General features: G+C 41.5%; 1 protein-coding gene across 1 annotated transcript; it reads left to right on the forward strand.

Moving 5' to 3' along the window:
* LOC308100400 (uncharacterized protein) lies at window positions 1-16,077 on the forward strand. Its single transcript, XM_080449440.1, has 6 exons — window positions 1-139; window positions 4,704-4,947; window positions 5,083-5,649; window positions 6,174-6,236; window positions 14,672-14,794; window positions 15,411-16,077. The coding sequence occupies exons 1-6, from the start codon at window positions 137-139 to the stop codon at window positions 15,698-15,700; spliced, it is 1,290 nt and encodes a 429-aa protein (XP_080305566.1). The 5' UTR covers window positions 1-136; the 3' UTR covers window positions 15,701-16,077.
* The last annotated feature ends 201 nt before the right edge of the window (window positions 16,078-16,278 follow it).

Consider the following 16,278-nt stretch of genomic DNA (forward strand, 5'->3'; position numbering starts at 1 on the left):
CCGGACCCGCCGTTGAGAACCAGTGTCATTGACGAACGGAGAAAGGTTCAAAGGTCATTCCTTTCAGCGGTTTCCTGTCGTGTGATTTTCTCTCCAGACGTTAGTTGATCATCAACAGGTTCAACTTGAAGCTCTTATGGTAAGATCTTCTTTCTCTTCTTTCATCTTTCTCTCATTTGTTACCAGACTATATTGCTTACAGTAACTTTCTCGTGGCATTATAGTTATAATATAACCAGGACAGACACTATAACATCAGCAGCATGAAGTTATGTCGTAGAGAATCGATTCTCTAGACCAGTGTTACTCAAACTTTTTCATGTCATGGACCCCAAATGAATATGCATTTGGCCGCGGACCCCCATCTGAAATTATTGTGTGCCCCGTACAAGATTGGTGCTGTTAAAATGTTTTTAAAAAATCAAAATTGTTCAAAGATTTTTTTTCAAGATCTTTTGAAAATAGCAGATCTACAAGCTCACAAACGAGTCACGATGTGACCGTGAGCGGCCGAGTGGCTGGGGGTTGAACCCCGACCTCCAGGGCCGGATCTAACATATGGGCACTTTGGGCACGTGACCAGGGGCCCCTGTGAATGAAATGGTCCTCTGTGTTAGGAGAACACAGAGTTTTTTCTTTTTAGTTCCGTGAAAATATCACCCATTCTCTTGATCCTGATATGATTATCCAATCGGAATTAAAGTCGTCATGAAAGCTAAGTTTAGCTCAGAAATTAGGGTGTGTTTTGATGTAACCAATCATAGTGTCAGCCGACGGTCCCGTTCCCTCTGAGCTATGGGATTGCTGGACTCACACACTGCACTGATCAGAGCGCAGCTGAGGGACAGAGAGGGGAGAAAATAATGCTGATGTAGCACTTTTGTACTGCATTGCTTATTCCTCACCTCCAATGTTTTCAGATACATATTTTAATGTACTGTTTGAGTTTAAAACAAGTAATGCACCATCTGACCGCCATTTTGAGTTGGATAAAGAACGTAGCAGACCAATTGTGTCTCCCTAATTAAACTCAGGTGCGAGTGGAGGAATGTGCAGCTATGTGAATCAAACAGCTGAATGGAATCAAGATTTATTTATATCCATAAAGGCCTTATCTATGTCAGTGGTTGCCAAACTGGGGGTCGGGGTCCCCAAATGATTTTAGGGCGGTCCCCAGATGATTAGCTTAAACAACATTGTTTTCTCACTCAACAGTAAACAAACCAACGTACAGTATAAGTGTATACAGGTTATCTGCACATTTATAAAGTTATAATTAAGGACTTTTATAACCTTTTTAATACCAAATTGGAAACATTTACAAATATTTCATAAGAAAGAGGCAAATAGCCGATCTACAGGCTTGTAGATCAGCTATTTTCACAATATTTATCTGTGGAACCGAGTCAAACTAAATGTAATGCCTTCAATTCCAAGTGCTTGTGCATATATGACAAGCCCCCCCCCCCATTATTTTGGGGGTGCCCCATTTCAAATATGATTATTTTGGGGGTGCCCCATTTCAAATATGATTATTTTGGGGTGTCCTGGCCTGAAAAAAATGGGAACCCTAGATCTTTGTCATCACGCAGTACGTTTGCATTTACAGGAAGTTAAAACAAATCTAATTTGATGGACTTTTGATATAAAAATAGTAAAATACACAAAAAAAAATGTTTTGCATCGCTTCCACCCACCGATGGAATAAAGTGAACACCAGTGACTTTAGTTGTACAGTAAAGCCCCTTTACTGTGTTGTATTATTATATTTGCATTGTTGTTTGCCGTCATAATTGCTTGGGATGATTTAAGCCATTGTTTATATTGTGAGTGAAGAAATGGCTGTTGTTGGTCTATGAACCTATATAGACTGTGTTGTATAGACATGAACTGTATAGACTGTACTATATACTATACTACTACTATGTACTATGTATAAACTACATGTATCTTTCCTACAGAGAGTACAGAGGGTGACTGGGTTAAATATTAACATTTTATCTACCGTTGAATTGCTTTTATTGAGAGCTCAGAGTCTGTCTGTCTGCCCGCCCGTCTGTCTCTTTCACTGTCTCCCAGACACAGTGGTGAGTGAAGCCCATAGGTGTGTTTAGTTAAAGGGAAGAAGAGGGCAGCATCTTTTTCCAGAGGGCCATACTGACTTCAATAAAGTGAGCCAATTCAGGGCCGAAACGTAATACACTTGGTGCTGAAAATATTTGGTGTAAATAAAATTCACACTTTTTTTTGTGTTTTTTACAGCTATAAGTCTCTGAGGCCACAATGAAAAGATGACTTAAAACAATTCACCTCAATGCATGTTCAACTTTTAAATTAGCCTATTTTCATCTTGCCAGGTGTCTTATATGCACCACTTCATAGGTCATTGATGAGACACCATTGCATTATGTTAAATATAGACTCAAGACAGACTGTTTCACATGTATAAACATGTGATCTTTACCATGTGAGTACAGACAGTTATCTGCATCAGTGGAATGCATGTATGGACTCAAATTGTAAGCATTATCTGCCAATATTTGGAATCGAGTTGAAATAATTTGCCTCCAAATCTTCTGTCTTTTATCATTTAGATTTTGTTGTGTGGGTCGTTTTGTTTTCCTTTGAGAAAGTCGCGGGCCGGATTGAGGTTGTCCAGGGGCCGGGTCTGGCCCTCGGGCCGTATGTTGCCCATGTGTATGTTAAGCTGTAGGAGCATGGGGAAGGGCTCAAGGCTGTATGTAACATGTATGTTAAGCTGTAGGAGCATGGTGAAGGGCTCAAGGCTGTATGTAACATGTATGTTAAGCTGTAGGAGCATGGTGAAGGGCTCAAGGCTGTATGTAACGTGTATATTAAACTGTAGGATTTCGTCCAAACCTCAGGCAATTTGGTACACCTTATCTCTGTAGTCATGTGATCGAGACATATCCGTCACATTCCTCCTATTCCATTCTGATTGTCTACGATTGGCTTCAAAAGCTTTCAGGAGTGGCCCATGTTAAACAGAATGCCACACATCATGAATGCAGCGCCTGATTGCTGTGAAACTTTGCATCAAACTGTACTATCATGTGCTTTTTTCTGCAAAAAAAATCAATCAATCAATCAATCAATCAATCAATCCACACTCACAGTAGGCTAAGGAAGAGCGTCCACCCTAAATGATTTCACATCGGCCTCATGGTGGCGCTACAACAGCCCACATAGCGTTTTGGCCAATAAACTCCTATTGGTAGTACAATAAAAGTATGTTTTCCATGGATTCCATAATTGGATCATCACTCTCCATATGGGCCAGATTGTGCAAGATTACATTTTCCGGCATTTTGCATTTTCTTCAAAACACATTTTTGCCACTATAACACAGATGTTATCCAAAACTCACACAAATTGTTACACATTATCTTTAGGATAATGTGCTCAAGATGTATCATACTATAATTCTACAAACCTCTACCCTCCTGTCTAAACCACATTCCTTTTGTCTGACCGGTATGCCCTTGGTATGCCCTGGTTGTCTGACCATAAGCAGACAACGTGCAACATATTTTTTACCTTTTTCCGAACCTGTATAATTCCACAGCGAGTTTTCACCATTACTGCGCATGCGTGGCCACGTGCGCATGCATGTACGGCCACGTACACGTGCACATGCACAGCCATGCGCGGCCACGGAGTCCCCAGACCACTATGTTAGCTCTGTTGATGCTAACAGTGTTAGCGTGGGTTGTTAACTATTGTTTACTCATTGCCATTGATACAATGGAGCACAGCGCAACGGAGGAGTGCGTCGGGTCTGTGGACCACTTTGGGGGTCAGAGAGAGAGAGAGAGAGAGCGAGAGAGAGAGTGTGGGTTCGCGACGGGACGCGCGGGTCTGGCTGTCTGTGTGTGTATGTGTGTGTGTGTGTGTGTGTGTGTGTGTGTGTGTGTGTGTGTGTGTGTGTGTGTGTGTGTGTGTGTGTGTGTGTGTGTGTGTGTGTGTGTGTGTGTGTGTGTGTGTACGTGTGTCTGTGTGGGTTTGTGTGTGTGTGTTCACTGTGGGTCCAGGACGCGGCGACGGGACGCTCACGCGGGTCAGTCCGGCCGTGTGTGTGTGTGTGTGTGCAAGTACCAACAGTCACTTTCCATCCCTGATATACTGTCTGTGCACAGAGCATAACCCAAACAGCACATATTTTGGGTGCTCATATATCCCGACGGGTATGGTCTAGTTTAGTTAGATTTTTCCGATCCTACTCCAAGTGGCTATGACTGACATCCAAAGTTTGCGGTCCCTGGGTAGGCAACCCGGCCTGGCGGAGACCTTTGCTCCGTGGAGCAAACTCTTCTAGTTATTATTATATACAGTAGGTTATATATGTATTATATATGTGTTGCTTGTAGGTAATTACCTGCAAGCCTTAAGTCGAATTTAAGTCACCCATATAGGACTGGTTGAATAGCAGCTTGACCCAATTATATCCAGAAATTTGTTGAGTTCTAGCACGCTCCATACTGTACCCATGTTGTTATTCTTATTTCTGTTATCTTGTACTTTGGATATTATAGAATATAATCAATACTTCTCTCTACTAACCTCCCAGCCTCTACCCCACAACATGTGGCACTCAGTTTACACACACTTACACTCAAAGCAACACAATGGCAAAAAGCTCTCTAGCTTTATTGTGTTTGATCCCTTTGAATCGATTAAATTAGGCTGCGGCTCAAGGAAAGAGTGAATCGGCTACGGAGAGTGAGAGCAATGTTGAACCAGGTCCCCCCCCAATGCCTGACAACTGGACTGTGCTGAGACAGCTGTTAGACATGGTGCGAAGCCTGGGAGACACCGTGTCAAAACAGGGAGCGATGCTGGAGTTCATGGAGAAAAAGGTGGCAGCCAGCGAGGCAGAAGCCAAGGAGCAGAGGAACTTAGTGACTGAACTTCGAGTGCAGGGTTCAGGTTAGGACGGTCAAGATGCTATATGCTTATTGTGCAAAAATAAGTTAAAAGAAGTTGTATTGGTACAGACTGATACTGTGTATGTTTAAAATGTTTCATAGTTTAACATTTAACTTATTTTGTGATATGTTTCAGACATGGCTGATAAATTGAGTAACTTTAAGACCAGACTCACTGCTAGTGCCAGACTCACTGCTAGTGCTGAGGACAACGTGGACGACCTGAAGACCAGACTCACTGCCAGTGAGAACAACGTGGACGACCTGAAGACCAGACTCACTGCTAGTGAGAACAACGTGGACGACCTGAAGACCACACTCACTGCCACCGAGACCAAGGTGGACGACCTGAAGACCACACTCACTGCCACCGAGACCAAGGTGGACGACCTGAAGAGCACACTCACTGCCACCGAGACCAAGGTGGACGACCTGAAGACCACACTCACTGCCACCGAGACCAAGGTGGACGACCTGAAGACCAGACTCACTGCCAGTGAGAACAACGTGGACGACCTGAAGACCAGACTCACTGCCAGTGAGAACAACGTGGACGACCTGAAGACCAGACTCACTGCCAGTGAAAACAACGTGGACGACCTGAAGACCAGACTCACTGCTAGTGAGAACAACGTGGACGACCTGAAGACCACACTCACTGCTAGTGAGACCAAGGTGGATGACTTGAAGAAAGACAGTGAAGGTAATTTGAACAGGAAAGTGTTAGTAAATGCTTGTAGAGGGTATTGTTGAAGAACATAAAATAAATACTTTCTTCAGGGTTGTTTACTTCAGTTAAGCTCACAAAAATAGATGCTGTTTGTGATCTGATTTTATGAGCAATGTGACGATGGACTAGCTGACACCTACTCTGGACTCATGTAATTTAGTAGCAGTAATAGTAGTTGTAATAGTTTATTTAGGTCATTAGCCATGTAACACTTCATACAACTAAACTAAAACAAAACAGTGACCAGACTACCTGTGAGGGCCAGATCCAAGACTTGAAGGAAGAAAGTGAAGGTAATTTAAACAGGAGATGTTCAGTGAATGCAGCTAGGAGAGAGGACAGTGTTGAAAAACTAAATAACAAAATAGTTTGGTGTTAATTACTTTGGTTGAGCTCAGCCTCAGAGAATAGATGCTGTTTTGATATGATTTACTGTATGTTTGAGTGGCTAAGCTTTCTACATGGGAAAACTGCATGAGTGTTTTATCTGATTTCAGCCCACCATGCTCAGCTGTCCACCAAGCTGACTGCTGCTGAGGACAAAGTGCAGAAACTGTGGAGTAAGTATGTTCAGCAAATTAAAAAACCTCTTACTTGATTGATGCTTTGAATGTTCTAGCCGCCCAGTAGCTCAGAATGTCTGTCCCACTCTTACTGAAGTTAGTGAACTAAGATCCCACAGTAGATCATCATCCTATATTTCTACAAAGCTCTGTGGCTCTGTGTGTCTGTCTGTGCATGGCCCACAAACTTTTCTGCCCGGTTCTCATTGGTGGCAATTGCATTTGCACAAAGCCATTGACCATTACCATGTGCACGGAACACCAAAGCCCGTTCTTCGCTTTCCCCAAATGTCAGCTGTTTATTAGCGTTTTTCTGTTCGCTGGCTCCCGGGTTGCCAAATCGTGTGCCTGAAACAAGCACCGATGTTGCCACATCCGTGAAACAAGCGTGGGTGCTCATATCCCCCGACGGGTATGGTCTAGTTTATAGAATCTTAACAAATAATGTTCATAAGAATACCACTAGTGCAATATCCTGATCTGAAAAAGTAGTTTATGCTTTTATTTGTTCACGCCTTGACTACTCTGATGTCTCTGTACACTTACTCAAACGTCTCTCCATCATCTGAATTTTGTACAGAACGCATCAGCCTGACTTTACTGACTACAAAACAATGGACCACATTTCTCTGATCCTGTATGTCTGTCAATCTCTTTTAGAATAGATTTTAACATGTTATTCATCACATTAGGCCAGCTCTGCTCTAGCTCTGACATACAGTACATTAGTTTGTATGCATTTAGACACAGACCTCCATTATTCTGAGAGTGGGACCCCCTCAAAGTGAGAACCACTGGCATTACTGACCTACTAGTCTACTCTATGTAAACACTGCTGGTCAAATAGTGACCTACTAGTCTACTCTATGTAAACACTGCTGGTCATTAGTGACCTACTAGTCTACTCTATGTAAACACTGCTGGTCATTAGTGACCTACTAGTCTACTCTATGTAAACACTGCTGGTCATTAGAGACCTACTAGTCTACTCTATGTAAACACTGCTGGTCATTAGAGACCTACTAGCCTACTCTATGTAAACACTGCTGGTCATTAGAGACCTACTAGTCTACTCTATGTAAACACTGCTGGTCATTAGTGACCTACTAGTCTACTCTATGTAAACACTGCTGGTCATTAGAGACCTACTAGTCTACTCTATGTAAACACTGCTGGTCATTAGAGACCTACTAGCCTGCTCCAGAGGTGGACAGAGTACTCGACCCCAGTACTTGAGTAAGAGTACAGATACTCCCTGGTTAAATTTACTCCACTACAAGTAAAAGTAGCTCAGTCAAAATGTTACTCGAGTAAGAGTAAAAAAGTACTTGCTTTTAAATGTACTTAAAGGAGGAGTTCACCCAAAAAATTACTTATTTTCTATCAATTACACACCCTATGAAGCCTTGATTTCATGGATTTATTTTTGTTTTTGTGGCATTCCTAAGACAATAATTTGATGACCGTGTGTATTGCCGGTAGGAGACACAAATAATCTACTTTGTGTTTCCTACCGGATACATTAGCCGGTAGGAGACGGGAATCAAATTATTAGCTTAGGAATGCGACAAAAACAAAAAAGAATCCATGGATTCAAGGCTTCATAGGGTGTGCAATTGATAGAAAATAAGTATTTTTTTGGGTGAACTCCTCCTTTAAGTAATCAAGAGTACATGCTTTTAAAAACACTTAAGTAAAATACTTAAGTAAAAGTAAAAGTACATTTCTTATTTTTCAATGAATTGCTTTGAAATTAATTTTTTCACAATACATTTATAAGACCTTGTAACTCTTGTTTCAGAGAAGTAACTCTGAAATCACCTGCACTGATGTGCTTGCTTGTATAACCACTACCTTATACAAAGCCTGCAGAAATGCCTATAAAAACATAGAATTGAAATTAATGGTATCGAAGAGGTTGTCATTGTCATTTTCATGTTTTATTAAACACCCCCCACACAGTACACTCATTTTTAGAACACATGTTCAAGAATATCAGGTAACAGCTGGAGTAGAGGAACACATTTTGTAATGCTTTTAGAAGGCTTTATATTGGAGGAAATGGGACTCATCACAAACAGTGAGTGCGATAGTAGAATGAGCTGTGACAAGCCTGCATGTATCTGCAGGTGGTCCCTTTACAGTGGAAATGAAAACAACGTTTAAAACATTGCTATAACAGTGTCCACACATACAGTAAATGGACATTGTAAAGCCATCATTTGCACCTACAGTAGGCTTTCAGTGGCGCACAGACATTAGGCAGGGCATTTTCTATCTCCCCTTCACTGAGAGGAGCAGTGAAGAAATTCCTAAACAAACTACATCTCTGCTTTCAAGAACTCAACGGTTGAAACCACTGCACAGGAAGAACATAGCATATATATAAGTACCACAACAATATTTGACCTATCTGTCTCTAGTATGGAAAGGCATAACACCACACACTCGCACACCTTTGATGTAAAAAGACACAGTATAGCTTCAGTTAAAAATAGTTAACACAGATTAGCATCAAAAAGTTAACAGAACATGGTAGGAGACTGCTTTAAAAATAAAATAAATAATTGAACACATTTGAGAATTGTGTCACTTTCAGGATTTTACATTCCACCATTTTTATCCCCAAATCTATTATTTGATTATTCAATTATTGTTGTATATACCATTGGTTCTCAAAGTGAGGTCCAGGGACCCCCAGGGATCCTTGCAAAATTAGTTTAAAAAAAGCATCACAATAATTTTAACCACTTTAACCATTATAGACTAGGTCAGTTTTCCAAAAATCTTAACCCCGAAGGCAAATCGTGTTAATTTATGACACACATGTTTTTAGGGGTATTAAGGTGTGCTGAATCCAAATCTGCTGTGTGTCAAGCTCAAAAATGGTTGCTAAGCCCTCAAAATGGACCATTTAAAGATGGCGGCCACCACTATGCTGAAACATAATAAAACCCTATATGTTTGATTAAACAAGGTAGAAAATAGACTGAAATGTGCTTTTTTATGTTTACATATATGGGGAATACAATGAAATATTCTGATATAAGATCAATTGTGAAGGAACCACTTTTATATCATTTATATTGTGAAAATTGGCCTCTTTGGTAATGAATAATGTTTTTTTCTTTTCCTTTTTTTTTGGGTTGAATAATTGCTTTAAGATGTATAATTGCCTTAATTTGTGTTTCTGACTTGTATTTGCAGGCAGCAGACACATGGACTTAGTCCCAGTCATCCTCAGTGTTCTGGCAGGTGTTGCCAAGTTTCTTGCAATTACACGCTTCAATGCACTCCATACGTATTTTCCTGCAGCCACAGCGTTGGCTGAGACATCCCTTTGTGCAACTGCATGACGTGATCTCCCTGCATGCTTTTGGCATAGGTGGCAGAGAAAGCAGCCGTGGCACCAACTGACCATTCAGGTGCATCCATCCCATTTCGGTCACTGGAGGAAGATCAGGATGTGGCAAGTGAGCTTGGTTCCAGACAAGAGCTTGATAGTGGGAAGTGGGAACGCATGATGTGAAACTTTGCTGCATCTGAGGTTGGTGGCAGAGTCTCTTGTGCACGACCTATACAAAACAACTTGACTCTTGCTTCATTGCATGTATCAACTTCAGGCACACCGTATATCTTACAGATGAATTTCTCTGTTGACCTCGCTATGTCTACTGTGAGAGGGCCTTTTCCAAGCCCAATGAGATCTGTGTGATGTTGCTGGAACACCTGCCAGGCTGTTTTCTTACTGTGGCCACTGAACTGAGACACGCTGTCACAGCCAGTGACAGCATGGAAGGCAAGTAGTGTGTCAACTTGATCAGCAGAAAGCAACATGCAAATTTCATGTACTGGAAGATACTTCGGAGCCTTTGATGTCCCAGCTTTCATGTAGAGACGCTTACATTGCATTCTGTCATAGTGTGCCAGAAGTAGAAGAAGCACATCTGTATCTCGTGCTGACACAACTAGTGTTTCCATTTGAGCATGGATGCAATGCAAAATCAGTCGTGTGTCAGCTTCCTCGTGGTCAGCACTTAGAGAAGAGACTTCAAGATCTGGATCCGATGACTTCACAGTGGTCACTTCGGCAAACCCCCCTGATACAATGATGGTTAGATTATTAGGGCTGTGTTTAATCAGAAGGTCTGCTTTATTTTCCTCAAGTGCCATGAAGCTAGACCAGTCTGGTGGAAGAGGAACGGACTCGTTCTCTATTTTACGACGTATTGGTCGGTGTCGCTGCTTGCGTTTAATCCTTGTGCCTGCTTTGATCGTTAGCTCTTGATACCTGTCAAAGACTACATCAATCCTCTGGCAGTTTTCTCCCATTTTAAAAACAGCTCCAGCAAACATGTTGGCATATTCACCAAATGTTCTAATGCCAGGTTGCTTTCCTAGTGCCATCACGAGTGCTTGGCCATCAATGAGCAGGCAGCTGGAATCATCAAGTGTAACCTTTGCAGGGGTTTGGACTTGTTCTGTCAGTATGTTTACTAGCACATATTTGTTTGTGGAATGTAGACTACCATTAGTTGTCGCCAAAGATAGTGGGATGGTCATGAGTTCATGTGTAAGGATGTTTTCAAGGTTTACCTGGCGCCCTGCTCTGTAAGCTGTAATGAGCCTTTGTAGAATGTTCCTATCCACTTTGATAGTGTTTTGCTTGCCCTTGGAAAGTTGCTCAACTTCATATAAAGAATATCTTGGCCTTATTCTTTCGAATAGGTGATTTCAGAGCCAGCTGCTGGTCACTATCTGGAGGCTCACATAGACGTTTCTCGACAAAGACTTTCATTTGTGCTTGTCCAAGTTCTTCTGCATTAAGCAGAGATTCCTGAATCTCAGATGTGACTACATCCTTGTTGATCATGTTTTTCAATGTGTCTCCACCATCTTGAAACACACCATGCTGTTTCAATGACACAACTATTCTGCCTTCATCAGAGTCGTCTTTCTCCATTCTTTTTTTTGTGCACTCATTGTGTGTGTACTCATCATCTTCATTGCCTGATGTCATTCCTAGCAAAGCTATTGTCTGAGAAACTATGTCTGTCCTCAGATTATATGACAATGTCCATCTACTCAGTGCAGACGCTATTCTGGTAATACCTACTAAGCCTCCACTCTTCTTTCCTGTAGCATTTAGCCATTCTGTACTTTGGTCCGCTGATACCTGATTGCAGTGTCGATCAGTGCGTTTAACACAAAGTTGCCTTCCTGGAACTCAAGGAGGACCTCTGGTGGAAGAACTGACATCTCAGCCAGGTATACAGTACCCCATCTGGCATAGTTAACATGATCATACCTGAAGAAGAATGGCAGCATACGTTTGAATGCATATACTGTAGGTGGAGATCCCATAATCCATCACGTTGTGCTCTTGTGAAGCAGAGTAGGATGCTGACCATAGTCATATAGTTCCACCAGAACTCAGCATTTGGGTCATCAACTACAAGAGCTTCAACAAAATCTTTCAAGGGCTGCTGAAATCTGTTGCTATTCAGTTTGTCGATCTGTGCAATGTGGTCGGCATCTATGGATGTACAGACATCTGACAGTTCGGCTCTCAGTGTAACATCAATCTCATCCAAATAAGTATAGAGCCGTGGGAGTAATACTTGCGAAAGAGCCTGTAGAGTAATTTTGTGCGTCCTAATGGCACGTGCATACGGGGTCATACCTATGTTCCCCGGACCTATGTTCCCCACAGACATGTTGTGCAGCATTAGCTCCCAAGAGATCACACCCTACCCATAGCTCACTCAGGCCAGAATCAGCCATGTGTCGTCCTATTATACCAAGAAAGTTCATGGCAATATGAAGGCCTCCAAGGCAAGGTATAATCACCTCCTTGTATTCCTCTACTGACCACTTCAGCTCCATCACTTTTGGATACAGTGCCTCATCCACAGTCAGAACAACATGCTGCTGTTCCATTGCTTTGGCAACATGGATCACTCGCTTTACGACTGTGTTCAGTGTATCGAGTTCAGATGCAGGAGCCTGTATGATAGGTAGGTACCCAACTGTAGTTTTCTCAGGGTTAACTGTGCTTGCCTGTTGGTTGTAAAATGTCCAGGATGGCATAGGTTCGTGAGATGTCCTAGATACGATGAAGGCCAGCAGCATGTGCTTTCTGTGCTGCAGGACATTCTTCAGGTGATTGTGTGAAGCAGTCAGCTGCCATCACACCACCAAACCTGTGTGTGTGTGTGTGTGTGTGTGTGTGTGTGTGTGTGTGTGTGTGTGTGTGTGTGTGTGTGTGTGTGTGTGTGTGTGTGTGTGTGTGTGTGTGTACAATTGTATTGTGAACAGTCGTTTCTCTTTGGAGCGGATAAAGTTGGTTGTAACAATATTCACCAATAAATGACAATTTTCACAATATATATGAGTTTTAAGCAGTTTCCTCACACTTGATTTCAAATCAAAATATTTAATTGGATTCCCCATATATGAAAACCTAACATTTTTATTAAAAAAAAATCAAGTTTCTACCTTGTTTAGTCAAAAAGATGCTTTGTAAAATATTACAGCATAGTGGCGGCCGCCATCTTTAAATGGTCCATTTTGAGGGCTTAGTGGCCATTTTTTAGCTTGACACACAGCAGATTTGGATTCAGCACACCTTAATACCCCTAAAAAACATGTGTGTCATAAATTAACACGATTTGCCTTCAGCACTTTAAATAAGCACATTTTCTGAAATCCTGCCTAGTCTATTATTGTATACTTTGGCTATTCAAAAATAGCAGATCTAGTCTACTCTTTGTAAACACTGCTGGTCATTAGAGACCTACTAGTCTACTCTATGTAAACACTGCTGGTCATTAGTGACCTACTAGTCTACTCTATGTAAACACTGCTGGTCATTAGAGACCTACTAGTCTACTCTATGTAAACACTGCTGGTCATTAGTGACCTACTAGTCTACTCTATGTAAACACTGCTGGTCATTAGAGACCTACTAGTCTACTCTATGTAAACACTGCTGGTCATTAGAGACCTACTAGTCTACTCTATGTAAACACTGCTGGTCATTAGAGACCTACTAGTCTACTCTATGTAAACACTGCTGGTCATTAGTGACCTACTAGTCTACTCTATGTAAACACTGCTGGTCATTAGAGACCTACTAGTCTACTCTATGTAAACACTGCTGGTCATTAGAGACCTACTAGTCTACTCTATGTAAACACTGCTGGTCATTAGAGACCTACTAGTCTACTCTATGTAAACACTGCTGGTCATTAGAGACCTACTAGCCTACTCTATGTAAACACTGCTGGTCCTTAGTGACCTACTAGCCTACTCTATGTAAACACTGCTGGTCCTTAGTGACCTACTAGCCTACTCTATGTAAACACTGCTGGTCATTCTAAAGTCCTGGTTAAAAACTAAAGGAGGAGCCTTGTTTTAAACACATTTCTACAATGTAGATTTTAGCATCTCTATTCTGGGACAAACATTCAGCATTAAATTGTAGATGCTTAGAGTGGTTTTAGAGTGGAGCACACATACATGAGTAACTAAGTATATTTACCCAAGTACTGCACTTAAGTACAATTTTGAGGTATTTTTACTTTCTTCAGTATTTCCCAAATTATTATCATCCCAAAACATATTGACCACTTAGGGCGCGCTCTCACCAAAAGTTGGCTGGCCGCTGTTAAACGCAGGTTGTGCGCGGCCACAGTTTTTTGCAGCCAGCGGATTCTAAAAAAACGCTGTGACGCACCTGTCACTCACATTCAAGACCGTCCCCGTAGCCCGCACCGCCTTCTGCCTTGAGCACCATGTTGCTTCCTGAGTCTTGGGACGGTCCGCCTTCGACTCACCCGATTGGACAGAGGGGGAAAATCAGCTCCTGCCTCCAGCAGTTTTATGCTTCCAATGGACAAGTCGTGTAGAGCAGATAAACGCAAGGTCTGCGCGACAAGCGGAAAAATCCGCTCTTGCGTGAATCCACGCATTTACATTGACAATGCATTAGCAGATTCTGCCCCAGAGGTAAAATAAAAGTGCGGTGAGAGCGCGCCCTTAAGCTCTGTATATATTTCAGTCATTTGAAAACAGCAGATCTACAAGCTCACAACACGTTGTGAGCTTGTAGATCTGCTATTTTCAAAAGATTTGTATACAAATCAAAAATTCAAATACTTTTTCCACCACTGCACGCACACACGCGGACACACACACACACACACACACACACACACACACACACACACACACACACACACACACACACACACACACACACACACACACACACACACACACACACACACACACACACACACACACAGTATAATATATCATCGCTGTCAGACAGAAACCTTTTATCTCTGTTTTGGACATACAAGGTTTCCTCCTGACAACAATATGTTTTTATAATATTAAACAATATGATAATGTTGATGTGTTGACAGACAAACCAAAGGTGGCCTTCTCTGTGGGTTTGGGTGGAGTCGTTGGACCATTTAGTTCTGACACCACTGTGATCTACAAGAACGTTCACACTAACATCAGCAACGCATACGATCCATCTACAGGTAGGTGGAGATTACATTATGTTAATTCACTTTACACTATCAACTAATTAAACAACTTATATAACAGGCTATCAGACATAAATACATTACAGTACAATCTAAATCAGTGGTTCTCAAACTCTTTTCATTTCAAAGACCCCCCCCCCCCCCCACATTGATATATATTTGGTCTTGGACCAGGGACCCCCAGAAGAGAGGATTTATGTTAAAAATGTTTGCTTAAAAAATAAGTATTAAAAAAATGTCACTTATACGTTCAAGTGACGCGCTATGAGCTTGTAGATCTGATATTTTTGAATAGCCAAAGTATAAAAGGTTAAAGTGGATGAAATGATTGTACGCTATATTAACACATTTTGCTGGGGACCCCCTGGAACCTCCTGGGGGTCCCCGGACCCCACTTTGAGAACCAATGATCTAAATACATCTTTAAAGAATGTTTAAAAAGTGTCATCATGATCAAAGAATGAAATATTGGTTGAAACTACTGACTAATTTACATAATATGAGAGGAGGGTTTATTAACACAGTATTCACTGTGTGTGTGTGTGTGTGTGTGTGTGTGTGTGTGTGTGTGTGTGTGTGTGTGTGTGTGTGTGTGTGTGTTCTGTCTCAGGTATCTTCTCAGCACCATTGAAAGGAGTCTATCAGTTCAGATTTACTGCATGTAGCACGTGGGAGTCAGAGTCTGTGTGCGTCCGCATGTATAAAAATGAGCAGAAACTCATGAATAACGGTTCAAAGAATAATGGTAACGGTAATATATACGTGTCTAATGGAATGATCCTAGAGCTGGAGCAGGGAGACAGAGTTACCATGCGTTTACAGGGTGGTTCCTACAGGCTCTGGGATGGCTCCTCATACAACTTCAACACATTCAGTGGTGTTCTGCTCTATTCTATGTAACACTGGGACTGATACCATTACTTTAAAGGGTCCTTGGAGGGGGCTTTCAGAGGGTCTCCAGCAAAAAAAGCAATCATTTTAACCACTTTATCCATATTGTATAAGTTGCAGATATTCAAGCGTCACTTCGTGCCGCACTGCGAGCTTGTAGATCTGCTATTTTTGAACATTTTGTAAAGATCTTGCAAGTATTGGAACATTTCGAATAATCTTAAATTTCTTTAAACACAAATCTTCTCTTCTGGGGGTCCCTGGCACAACACATTTACAGATGGGGGTCCACAACCACATACATATTAATGTAGGGGTCCTTGACTTGTAAAAGTGTGAGAACCAGTGTTTTAAAGAGCTCCCATGATGTTCATATTCAGCCTCTCAATAAACTCATATTAAAACGTAAACACTGTTGTCAGCGTCTATTTTATGTGTTTCTGATTATTTGTAATAGAATACATCTAGAAGACCAATGATGATGTGTTTTTATTAGGGCTGTCAAACAATAACATTTTTTTATCAGATTAATCCCAGCTTAAAGATTAATTAATCATGATTAATCACCATTCAAACTATGTCCAAAA

Source organism: Gymnoscopelus braueri (genome assembly GCF_963280865.1).
Source record: "Gymnoscopelus braueri genome assembly, chromosome: 14".
In the NCBI taxonomy this organism is placed as follows: Eukaryota; Metazoa; Chordata; class Actinopteri; order Myctophiformes; family Myctophidae; genus Gymnoscopelus; species Gymnoscopelus braueri.

Excerpts from the sequence above, each read along its gene's own strand:
- LOC308100400 (XM_080449440.1), top strand. Across the intron at positions 4,948-5,082 it reads ACTTCGAGTGCAGGGTTCAG|ACATGGCTGATAAATTGAGT; the intron begins GTTAGGACGGTC and ends GATATGTTTCAG. Across the intron at positions 14,795-15,410 it reads CGCATACGATCCATCTACAG|GTATCTTCTCAGCACCATTG; the intron begins GTAGGTGGAGAT and ends GTTCTGTCTCAG.